Here is a 12,280-nt window from a genome sequence, read left to right as displayed (position 1 = left end):
TTAAGTGATGGCCTCTGAAAAGGTGTCTCAGGACAGGACATCACATTCATGTGGGCTCAGTGAAAGGAGATAATGAAGAGAAAAGAATGCAGCTGGAGACGTTCAAAATCCTATCCAGGATTTAAGATGACAAATGTTAAAAGCCTAATTTTAAGGGTTGGAGCTCTTAAAGCAGACACCAAAGGAACATGTAAGGAGGATATTGATGGGGGAATTGATTTTTAAATCTGTTGAAATTTAGTGTGTTTAATGTACTTACAGTTTCTGGATCCAAAGTATTCTATTTTACATCATAAAGTTCAGAATCCTAGTGTCCCTTAAAAATCCCAAAGAGTATGACCACAGCATCACTGTAGCCTCCCTCCCCACCTCTGGGGGCCCTTGTCCCCTCCCCTGGTACCTCTGGAAAGCACTCCGGGGAAGTTCACACTTGCTCAGTGAGCACTTCAGGTGGGTGCTTCAGGTGGGCACAGACCTGGGTGTAGCTGAAATGAGCGGGAAATTGCCCGGGGGAAGGTAAAGTTCGTAGCTGCTCCTCCCCAGGAAATCTGTTTTGGGGTTCACATCTTAGAGTTCTTTTTCTCATGAAGAGAGATCATCTTCTGTACCTGGTACTCCTTCCCTTCGGGTGTGCCATAATTTCTTCAGCCAGTGTCCCTATCAGTGATCCACTTTTTCACAGTATTAATAATGATACAGTGATGTCTTCATACTTAAACATTTGGGCACATCTTTCATCACTTCCTCAGGGTAAATCCAAAAGCGGAAGTGCTGGGTCAAAGGGTGGGACCGATGTCAAGGTTTCTGGTGATGTGTTCAAGGTTGCTGGTGAAGTACAGGCTGTACTTCTGTACCATCACAGTGGGCACAGGGTGCACCTCCAGCTTTACCAGCACTACTATTTTATTCTGTATTTGTCATTCTGATGGGTGAAGATGCCCCCAGATTTTAAATATCAATCAGTCTTATTGCTGGAGAGGTTACACATTTCTCCATGTGTTGATTGGCTAATTTCGAGTGGTTTCTTTATGTTCCTTACAGTTTTCCTTTTGAGATATTTGTCATGTTCTCATTCACTTGAGAGGAAGTTTTCTGCCTATTAGACATTGTTTTCTGTATTTCATTTCCTGTTGTTTTTATTTATGATTAGTGTTATTTAACATAAAAGTAGTTTTCATTTCTCCATAGGCGGATCTGTTGGTTTCTTCTCTGCTCTCATGCTTTAGGTCTCTCCTCTGTCCCAAGGCCAGATAAGTATAAGTTCACCTGGCTGTTTTATGGTATAATTTTGTGCTCTTTACCATAATCCACTTCAAATTTATTTTGACGCATGACCTCAAGTGGGCCTCTACTATTTCGTTGTTGTTGTTAAGTGGCCAGGGTGGATTGACCCAGCGGCTGCACCTCTGTGCCTAAATCATTTATTGAGTAATTCATCCTTTTCCTATTTATTTTAAATCTCACTCAGGGCCAGGTGCAGTGACTCATGCCTATAATCCCAGCTACTCGGGAGGCTGAGGCAGGAGAATCGCTTGAACCCGGGAGACGGAGGTTGCAGTGATCCAAGATTGCGCCACTGCGCTCCAGCCTGGCCCACAGAGCAAGACTCTGTCTCAAATATGTATATATGTATCTCAGATGATAAACTGAAACATCATATATTCTAAAGACTGCTTCTCAGCTGTATGTTATATTCTGTTCTATTATGACCATATATACTCTGGTTGAAGTTGAGCAGAATTTCCAATTTTAGGAAATATGTAACTAGGTATGAACATTTTAGGAATTGGTTTATTATTTTTTACTCCAGATTCTAAGGAAACATGAACCTTTTTATCACAGAGTGTGAGCATATACACAGGCTTTTTATCCCTTTATTTTATTTTATTTTATTTTTTGAGATGGAGTCTCCCTCTGTTGCCCAAGCTGGAGTGCAGTGGTGTGATCTCGGCTCACTGCAAGCTCCACCCCCCAGGTTCGAGCCATTCTCCTGCCTCAGCCTCCGAAGTAGCTGGGACTACAGGCGCCCGCCACCATGCGCAGCTAATTTTTTTTATTTTTAGTAGAGACAGGGTTTCATCATGTTAGCCAGGATGGTCTCGATCTCCTGACCTCATGAGCCGCCGGCCTCAGCCTCTCAAACTGCTGGGATTACACGCGTGAGCCACCGTGCCCGGCCTGCACAGGCTTTTTAAAAAGTTAAATGCAGGCTGGGCACAATGGCTCACACCTGTAATCCCAGCATTTTTGGAGGCCAAGTTGGGAGGATCACTTGAGTCCAGGAGTTTGAGACCAGTCTGGGCAACATGGCAGAACCCCATCTCTACAAAAAATACCCCTCCCAAAAAAAAATTAGCTGGGCATGGCATAGCTGTAGTAGTCTCAGCTACTCGGTGAGCGGGGGAGAGTGTTGGTGGGGCACTGAGGCAGGAGGATCACTTGAGCCCAGGAGGTAGAGGTTGCAGTGAGCCGAGATCATGACACTGCACTTCAGTCTGAGCAACGGAGTGAGACTGTCTCAATAAAATAAAAAACGTTAAATGCTGTCACATGTCAAGGTGTATTCACATTGTGAGCCAAACCCTTTTGCTTTTCTTCCGAAATCCACCTTGGGTCTATCATCTTCCTCCTGGAGTCTGCCCATTTAGGATTCAGATTCACTAAGACTAATGAGAATGCAGAATGTCTGTATATGAATGAGTCAGGTCTTGATTCATTCACTTAAATTTGCAGAAGGGTAGCAGGAATGTCAGTCAAACCACTAACAGCCGAGGAAGGTGTTAAGACAGAACAGCTGTTAGATGGGAAGACAGGGCCATGTGGATCTTGAGCATCACAGAGACAGACACGGAGAAGACAGACATGTGTGCAGACCCATATAGCATTGAAAACAGCGTCCACCACGAAGTCGTGCATGATGTACACGCCATTCTCAGTGATTCACTCAGTCAAGACAGTCACTATCAGATTCCCTCTTGCTAATGTTGCCAATGTTAGCAATCAGAAGGTGTCACAGGACAGCTGCCTTGCCTTTTTCAGCTGGGGTACTATCTGAGAATCCAAAATATCATGGGGAGAGAGGAGGGTGATCTGGTTTATAAACTGGGGAAATGCTCAAGGAGAGGATGCAGATATGGTGTGGAAATAGCTCAGCTTCAAGCTGAAACCCCCATGTTAAATTTAAAGTGATGAAAAAGGATGGGAAAGAAATGAAGAGTTAAAGATGGTCTCCCGTGTCCCGTGGTGAGGCAGATTGGGACAGTGGTAGTCCAGGAGCCTCAGCTCTTATTGGGCTGAAATCAGGAGGTGAAAAGCTGCAAGGTCGGTGGCTATGCGGACGGGGCTGTGGGAAGCCCCGAGAATCTTCAGAGCGCAGCCCTGACTGACTCACCAGAGACACTAATGACTCAGAGCGGGGCATCCGGAAGTCCCGGGAAAGGAACTGAGGGGATTTCCGTTTCTTTATAGGGATGGGCACCTGCTCACATCCACGTGGAACCCTAAAGGGGCCAGAGCTCCTGAGACCCAGAGGAGGTTGTCACTGGAGGTCAGGCAAATCAAAACGTAGCTGGAGATGGGAGACCTGCACGGGCCACGTGCTGGGGCCCCGTGTGTGAAAAGGGGTTCCTCCCACTCGGTCTTGGAGGCAGATGCAGCTGAAATAAGGGGCCGGGACAGGAACCCTTACTGGGTTCCAGGGCATTGGAGAGAGAGACGGCAGTCCTCAGGCACTGCAGGCTCACATGCCCTCCCTCGAGCCTGGCACGCTGAGCCCTGGAGAACCCCCCACTGCGGGCCCCCGACAGCAGAACACCTCTCAGGAGGAGGGGCTCCGTAAGCAAGCGAAGGAGGCCATCGTCTTCCTGCCCGGAGAAAGCTCCAGCTGGAGAAAGCTCCAGCGTGGGGGCCGCCGTGGTTTTCTGGCCCTTGGAGAGCTTTAGGAAATGCGTTGCCGGGGCCGCTTCCCCGGTCCTGCATCTCTGGGACAGGCCTGACAGCTCAGGTTCCCACAAGCTGGCCAGTGTTTCTTCCGTGTGAAATGCTGCTGTTTCTGAGGAAAGAAGGAAAGAGCCCGGCTCAGTGTATATCTGCAGATGTGCACGACCCTGGTCTCCTTAGCCACGGTCCCTCAGTGAGAGTTGTGGGGGCGGGAGGAGGCTGGACCCAGACGAAGCTCCGGTGGACCTGCAAAGGACATGCCCGTTTTACTTTGACCATGTCCATTTAAGTATTGCTGAAATTTCACAATCCTGTGAGCTAATCCCTTAAAAAAGAAATACAGAAAAATGGCACTGTGCCCATAGTCCCTTGCTGCTGTGAGGGAGGGCCAGTTCAAGGAAACGGTAGGTCAACTCCAGCCACCTTTGAATGGCCGCGGCTGTGTGGAAGAATGCGTCCTTCCCATCTTCCATGTTGTCTGCGGTGGGTGGCGCATACGGCAGGCCTTGGAAGCCAGAATGGCCTGTAGTGGCTTGGCAGCAGGGCAGGGAGGGCTCATGGGTCTCCGTGTGCTTCTCAGGCCCCGCCAATGGGATTTGTTCATCTTGCTGTGACCTTCCCGGTGCCCCTGGGATACATTCCCAGCTGTACTTAGTAGAGGAAAAGGTGTTTGAGGGTGTAGGGCCCCCAAAGTTCGAGGAGGCATGAAAGGATGGAGCTGGGGGATGGGAGGGTTGGAAAGGGCAGCTGCCTCCTGCTTCTGAGCCTCTAATTCCTTTTGGCTGAGCATGGAGGCTCGCACGCGTAATCCCAGAATTTTGGGAAGCCCAGGCAGAGGATCCTGTAAGGCCAGGAGTTTGACACCAGCCTAGGCAACATGGTGGGTCTCTATTTAAAAAATTGTTTTAATTAGCTGGGCTTGGTGGCACATACCTGTGGTCCCAGCTCTTCAGGTGGCTGAGGTGGGAGTATCCCTTGAGCCCAGGAATTTGAGGCTGCAGTGAGCTGTGATCATGACACTGCACTTCAGCCTAAGTGATAGAGCAAGACCTCATATCTCAAAAAATAATGATAATAATTACACCCTTTTGCTTTTTTATTTTTTATTTCATTTTGAGACAGAGTTTCGCTCTTGTCACCCAGGCTGGAGTACAGTGGCAGCAATCTCAGCAAACGGCAACTTCCGCCTCCCAGGTTCAAGCGATTCTTCTGCCTCAGCCTCCTAAGTAGCTGGAATTACAGGCACCCGCCACCGTGCCCAGTTAATTTTTGTATTTTTAGTAGAGATGGGGTTTTGCCATGTTGGCCAGGCTAATCTTCTGGCCTCAGGTGATCCGCCCGCTTCAGCCTCCCAAAGTGCTGGGATTACAGGCGTGAGCCACTGTGCCCAGCCTCCTTTTCTTTTTTAAATTGACAAACAATAATTGTACATTTTCATGGGGCACATAGTGATGTTTTGATACATATAATGTATGGTGATCAGATCAGGGTAATTAGCATATCCATCATCTCACACACTTATTGGGAGATTTGTCGAAGGATGCAGAACCACAACTTAGGAGGAGTGAGGTCTAGTGCTCTGTGTGGGGTGACTCTGCAGTCACCCTATGTGGGGCGACGAGTTGCCGACACCCTTTGGCTTTGATGAAGGCAGGTGGAAAGGGCTCCGTGGTGCTCTCTGACCTCATCCACCACCTCTTCTTCCCAGCACCCTTCACCCAGCCTGGCAGAAGGGGGAGGGAGGGAAGAGTGAGTCCTGTCGCCGCTTTCACTCTTTCAAGGCCCAGTCTGGTGCAGCACCCTTCCCCGTGCTGCTTAGAGCCCCTTCAGGCCTGCCAGGGTCCTGCAGGCCTGCGAACCCCCATGACTTGGGCTGCTGTGTCTGGGCTGGCACATACCATGGCACTCACCTGACTCTGATGCTTTCCTCAACCCCTCTGAAGCACCTGATGGTTGGTGCTGATTGTTCTTCTTCAACTCTCCCTCCCCTTCTCCTCCTCGCCATCCTCCTCCTCTGCTCATTATTAAGTCGGGGGCAGCTAAGCTGAATGAAGATAGGCACATTTATAAATTGGCATTAGGAGGAGGTGCTGAGGAAGGGGCTTATCTTGTCTCTCGCCTTCAGGAGTCATCATCAAAAGGAAGAGTGGGGAGATCCCATGCCCCTTGGCCGTGGAGGCGTTTGCCGCTCACCTGAGCTACATCTGCAGATATGATGACAAATACAGCAAGTAAGTGGCCGGGTGCCTCCATCACAGAAGGACTCTCATAGTTGTGCCATCTCGGCATAGATGTCTTGACAGATGATCACTAGTTTCTGCAGTGTAAGAACTGCAGGACGAAGACCCTGGGAGGTAAGATCCTGCCCTCAGTCTGGGCTTCTGGCCTCACCTGTGCACACCTGGCCTTACGTGGAAGTCCTCTGCCCAGGTACTCTGCGTCCTCTGCTCTCCCAATGCCAGGTTCACATTCCCTGTGCCCAGAGGCACCCTTCCCTTTGCTTACCTGAACTGAGCTGTCCCTCAGCAGTGAGCTCAGACCCCAGCCATTGGCATCGCTTGCCCCAGTCCTCTGTCCTGAATTGCTGTCCTCCCCCACACCCCTAACACACTGGGCATCAGCTCAGGCACTTCTACCCCAAGTCACATATCTTCTAGCATGGGTGCCTTAATGTTCTCAAATATGGATGCCTGTTTAGATCACCAGATGTGGTCTCATGTTCAGTATACACATAGTATGCATAGTTTACACACAGCATAGACAAGATCCACAATGTGCAGACGTCCAGACACCCATGATGCCACCTCCGACCTGGTGCCATTATAGCCACCATCATGGGAACTCAAAAAATGATAGCTGTTGAACATTAAAAGTATTAAATCACTGGGACTGAGCCTTACCACTTAGAACAGGGTTGGACTAACTCAAAATCGGATATTGACTGAACCCTCTTTGAGGGTAACCTATACTTCCTGGCCTTTTTCGTGATAAAGAGGGAAAAACAAGGACCCGGTTCTCTCTGGAAAACAGCCTGTGTGTGAAAGGTAGCCGCACTCCTTAGTGATTCATCAAACAAATCTTTGTTGAACGCCTACTATGTGCTCAGCACCTTGCTAAATTCCGTGAGGTTGTTACAAAGACATTGGCATTTAGTTCACTGAGCACCTACTATGTACTGGCACCTTCCTGTGTTCTTTGAGGTTGTTCTACAACAGCTGGCATTTGTGGAATAGATGTCTGTGGTGCCTGCTGTGTGCTGGGCATTTCAGTCATAGTGAGATATTGAGGACACTGATCCTCCCATACTTTATACAGGGTGCTGAGGCAAACTCACAAATGGAGAAGACAGTGCAGTGAGTGAGGCCTGAGGCTGGTGCTCCCAAGGAGGCCAGTGTCCTCAGGGTCCAGGTGGGCTTCCCAGAGGGGCGACCTCTGTACTTCCATCTACAGGGATGGCAAAGGTACACTCGGGAACAGGGTACACCCTGCAGGGGCCTGGAGCTGAGGAAGAGCTTGGCCTCGAGGGAGTGGCAGCTGCACAGGACACACAGCCTTGCAAGGAGCATTCAGCAAGCAGGGAAGCTGGAGGGGCTGCCAGGTGCCTGTCCACTCCGGGGCTGTGCGCCACCCCAGCACACCTGGCACCTGGCTTTCGGGTTCTCCTCCAGCAACCTTGTTGTTTTCCACTTCCTTGGTCTTAAGTGAAGTTTATTGTGACAAAGCCCCCAGCTAGAGCTCACCTAACATCCCAAGCCTGACTCCTGCCCCCACAGCCCTCCTGCTTCTGTCGGGGGCGAGCCTGCAGCGTCGCACGGGCCGTGCTGAGGGGGGCGTTTGGGATGCATCTCCGGGGGCCATGAACCATCAGGTCAGCGGTTCTTCTCCCCTCTGTCTTCAGGTATTTCATTTCTCATAAACCAAACAAGACCTGGCAGCAGGTGTTCTGGTTCGCCATCAGCATCGCCATCAACAATGCCTACATCCTGTACAAAATGTCAGACGCCTACCACGTGAAGAGGTACAGCCGGGCGCAGTTCGGGGAGAGACTCGTCAGAGAGCTGCTGGGCTTGGAGGACGCCTCTCCGACCCACTGATGCTGGGGATGCAGGACTCGGTCAGGGGAGGGGTGAGAGGGGGAGGAGAGCCTGCCGTTCCAACTTGCCCATCAGAGACCCGGAGATGGCCTGGTGTGTGGTTTGCTGCCTGGGAGGGATACACAGGGCCTCTGGAGGGACAGGATGGACCTGATCAGAGGACGGTTGCTATCCTTATTTGCATTCCAAGAAGAGCACATCCTCCCTCGGGAAACAGTGCCGCCAGCGTAGTGAGCACCTACACCCAAGTTCTCAAGGGCAGATTCTCTCCTGATATCCGTGGAGCTTGGGAGGCAACGTGGACTGTGACTGCGAAGGAAGGCCCTGTGGTGGAATGAGCTGGAGCATGCTCTAAGAGAGGCGTCTGCTTCCTAAAGATCTACAGTCGTCTGGGACGTGGTTCAAGTTCATGACTTGAAGGAAGCAAAGACGCCCTGCTTGGTTACAGTGGCTTGGGTGTCGGGGGAGGCCGGGGAGTTTTCCAGCACTGGCCTCATGTGAGCACCTTTGAGCCGGTCTCTTAGAAGAAGTCACGCATCCTGGGTGTGCAGTAGTGAAATGGGGAGTGGGTGCCCATTCTGAAAAATGAGGCATTCCTGCTCATTCCCTCTGCTTAGCTGGTGGGCAGGGGAGAAAGGGAAATGCCAAAAAATTGGAGTGAAGGGTGATGCTATTTTTTATTTTTAAATATATCTTCAGGTTATTTTCTTACTGTTGCTTCAGATCTAATGTAAAAGGCAGATGTCCCCTCCTCTCCACCCCCCTCGCCAACCCCGGCCTCAGTCACGGCTCCTTGCATGACCACAGTTCTGTGTTCTGGCCTGTGGCAGGGCCGGGAAGGGCCGCTGGCTTCCGAACAGACGTGGTTGCTCTCCACCAGGCCCATGGGGAGCCCGCGGGCCCTAAGCTTTGTCGCAGATGTCATCATTGGCAGAATTACTTGTCTTGAAAAATATGTAGCATTGCTGAAACACACAACCGAATTCTCTGCGATGGCCATTTGCTCATTGTCTTTCCTCCGTGTGTAGTGAGTGACCTTGTTTGCCTTCTCAGAGTGGCCCCTCAGAACAACAGGGCTGGCCTTTGAAAATCCCCAAAACGGGACTGTGGTGACAACCCTGGTCAGGTGTGATTTGACACGAGGGCCGGAGGCGGTTGCTGACCGCAGGACTGGAGAGGCTGCATGCCCAACGCTGGCAGCGAGGCTCGCGTGTCCCCAGGCAGATCTGGGCTCTTTCCCAACCCAGGTTTATGTGTCTCCGGGGAAGCCTCGGTGCCAGAGTGGTGGGCGGATCTGACCGTCCCCACAGACCAGAAACAAGGAATTTCTGGGATTACCTGGTCCCCTTTCAACCCAGTTTATGTAACCACCTCATTTTTTACAAATGCAGAATCTATTCTACTCAGGCTTTGGGACTCTGTTCCTCGTCCTCACTCAGTTACTGCGAGTGTTGCTGTCCGCATGCTCCGGGCCCCACGTGGTTCCTGTGCTCTAGATCACGGTGACTCCCCCACCCTGTGGTTGGAATTCGATGCCACGGATTGCAGGCCAAATTTTAGATTGTGTTTCCAAATACCCTTGCCGTGCCCTTTGATTGGATTGAAAGCACTTTTACCACATGGAGAAATATATTTTTAATTTGTGATGCTTTTCTACAAGGTCCACTATTTCTGAGTTTAATGTGTTTCCAACACTTAAGGAGACTCTAATGAAAGCCGATGAATTTTCTTTTCTGTCCAAACAAGTAAAATAAAAATAAAAGTCTATTTAGATGTTGATTCTCTGTTAATACATGAATTTGTTTAAAAGGTCAGGGAACAGACAGGGTGCGGTGGCTCACGCCTGTAATCCCAGCACTTTGGGAGACCAAGGCGGGCGGATCACAAGCTCAGAAGATTGAGAGCAGCCTGGCCAATATGATGAAACCTCATCTCTACTAAAAATACAAAAATTAGCTGGGCATGGTAGTGAGCACCTGTAGTCCCAGCTACTTGGGAGGCTGAGCAGGAAAATAGCTTGAACCGGGGAGGTGAAGGTTGCAGTGAGCCAAGATCGTGCCACTGCCCTCCAGCCTGGGTGACAGAGTGAGACTCCCTCTCAAAAAAAAAAAAAAAAAAAAAAAAAAGCCTCGAGTTTGAACAAAGTCTTCCTGTGGTCCATGGGACATTATACTAGGGTCATCTTTCAAAAGTCAGGCAAGTCATATGGAAAGTCTTGGTGGCCGGGTCATTCTGAGCAAATGCATCCAGTTTACTGACTAGATCAGTCCAGGCCTGGTCACCAAAATTGAGTTAACTCTGCAGCGTGCAAGAGGCAAGAAGATCGCAGGCCCCCAGGACAGAGCCTGGAAGGTTCTGAATCCTTCCTGTGTGGCCCATGTGTCACCATCCTCCCCAGGGACCCAGGCTTAGCCCCCAACAGTGAGGGGGGTCGCCAAGCATCAGGCTGAGAGGAAGCCGGGCAGGCCCGGGAGGACCATGGGGACCTGCCACTCCACAAGCCCACTCCACATTCTCCTCCAGTCTGCATTCATGGCAAAAAACCTCCCCACTGGCCTGGGATTGGGGCAAGAACAAGTCAACGACACACTGATCAGGGAGAAAGGTGACCTTGGGTGTGGTGCCTCCCAGATCTGTCTCCTGCACCCTCGAGGGTGCTGTGTTGGAATGAAGGGTGTGACAGTGGTGGCTAACAAGCAGGCACACTTCCAGGCAGCTTGGGGTGGCCCCTCTGCCCGAGGGCCTTACTCCTCACAGGGATCCCTGTGGGTTAGGCATGGACTCTCACCACGCCCAGGTGGAGAGGTGCAGTGGCTCACCTAGGTAAGCAGTCCTGGGTTTGCCTGATGCAGGAGGCTGCGTCCTAACTGCTGTGGGCACTGGCTGTCCCGATTCATCACGAGGATGGGGAATTTTATCCCTGACTTACCTGACACCTTTCTAGGGAATTTTTCTCCTTTCCATATCCAATCCTCTCTGCTGATCCAAATACTGTAAACACTCATTATGAGCTCTGGGACATCACCCTCCACCTGGGTCCTTTTCTCATCCTAGATGGAGGTAGGTGTTTTGGAGCTTAACAACAACTGAAGCTAAAGTTCACCTGGTAGGGAGCCACCATCCTGGGGGGCATTTGGACACGGAGAGTCCTTGGCTGCGCCAGACCCTGAGCCAGAACCACAGCACTTTCCTCACCCAGACGGCCCCAGCTCGCAGCATGGGGAGAGTGGGATGGGGTGGGGAGTGGAGTCAGCTATGGGTCTCATCAGAGTGCCCTGGGATCTAGGCCAGAGGCACTATCTTCACCCACATGCCAGCTTTGTGGTTCTGATCCCTCTTCCTTAAGCAAGGGCTTGCCAAGCCTTGGCGGTGGAAAGCCTTAGCCTTGTGTAGTGGGGGTACCAAATGAAAGAAGTCCCCAGAAGTTCACAAGGTAGTGGCCAGGGAAAGTGCCCCAGTGCCCTCGCCTCACCGGTGGCCTCTGCAGCCCTTTGGAAAACAGTTCTGTGAAGAAATCTCTCCCGTTACAGCCCTGTGTCAATCAATGCGGGCTTGGCTGTCTACCCAAACACCTTCCGTCCTTATCAGGAACATAACTGAGGCTTCTCACTTTTGACTCCATCACTTAATCCCTTTTTCTTTGTGGCTTCTGTGTGTCTCATCTTCGAGAGTATTTCTCAGCCTTCTTTGCAGGTATGTCATTCTCTCCCAATAAGAACTAAAGAGTATCAGGTGCCAAAGTGGCACTTAGAGCTGTTGCCATAAAATAGCACCGGAGAGGGAGCAAGCCCTCTGGCCCTGCAGCTCGCTGCCATTTAGCCATCTGTGTGTCCCTCCCTCCCTGGCGTGCCCAGTCCACAGCCCAGTTCTCCAGCAGCCCAGGCACATTCTCCTAGCTCTGACCTCTGTCTGGTGGTGGCCGGGCAGCCTCTCTGAGTGTAGGACGGTGGTGCTGGCGCTGGTGGCGGCTGTGTGTGAACTGTGTTCCGTGGGGGTGGGACACCTGCACCCTTCCGTGTATACCCACGTTCAGGTCTTAACAAGGAGACTCCCGCCGCAGTTTTGATTGTGCACTCCATCTCACTAGCTACTCTATGAGCAGATACCATTTTTCAGGTTTTTTCCTTAGTTGCTTGGAAGCTTGACCTTTTGTGCCTGTATTTGGAGATGAAAACAGAAAGGGTGGGGAGAACCTGGGCTTGTATGAGAGACCTAGGAAGGCGATGGAGGAGTGTGTGCGGCTTCAC

General features: G+C 50.9%; 1 protein-coding gene across 2 annotated transcripts in view; it reads left to right on the top strand.

Moving 5' to 3' along the window:
• The window catches only part of PGBD5 (piggyBac transposable element derived 5), a 101,532-nt gene extending 91,720 nt beyond the window's left edge, over positions 1–9,812 (top strand). For both annotated transcript variants that reach the window (XM_031659208.1, XM_031659210.1), the window contains exons 6-7: positions 6,065–6,170; positions 7,838–9,812. In XM_031659208.1, coding sequence (XP_031515068.1) covers positions 6,065–6,170; positions 7,838–8,033 — 302 coding nt within the window. In that variant the 3' untranslated portion in view covers positions 8,034–9,812. The remainder of the gene's footprint in view (positions 1–6,064; positions 6,171–7,837) is intronic.
• Positions 9,813–12,280: the final 2,468 nt, after the last annotated feature.

This window comes from Papio anubis, chromosome 1 (genome assembly GCF_008728515.1).
Source record: "Papio anubis isolate 15944 chromosome 1, Panubis1.0, whole genome shotgun sequence".
Classification (NCBI taxonomy): Eukaryota; Metazoa; Chordata; class Mammalia; order Primates; family Cercopithecidae; genus Papio; species Papio anubis.
Note: the sequence above shows the minus strand (reverse complement) of the source record. Positions and strands in the feature narration are given on the sequence as shown.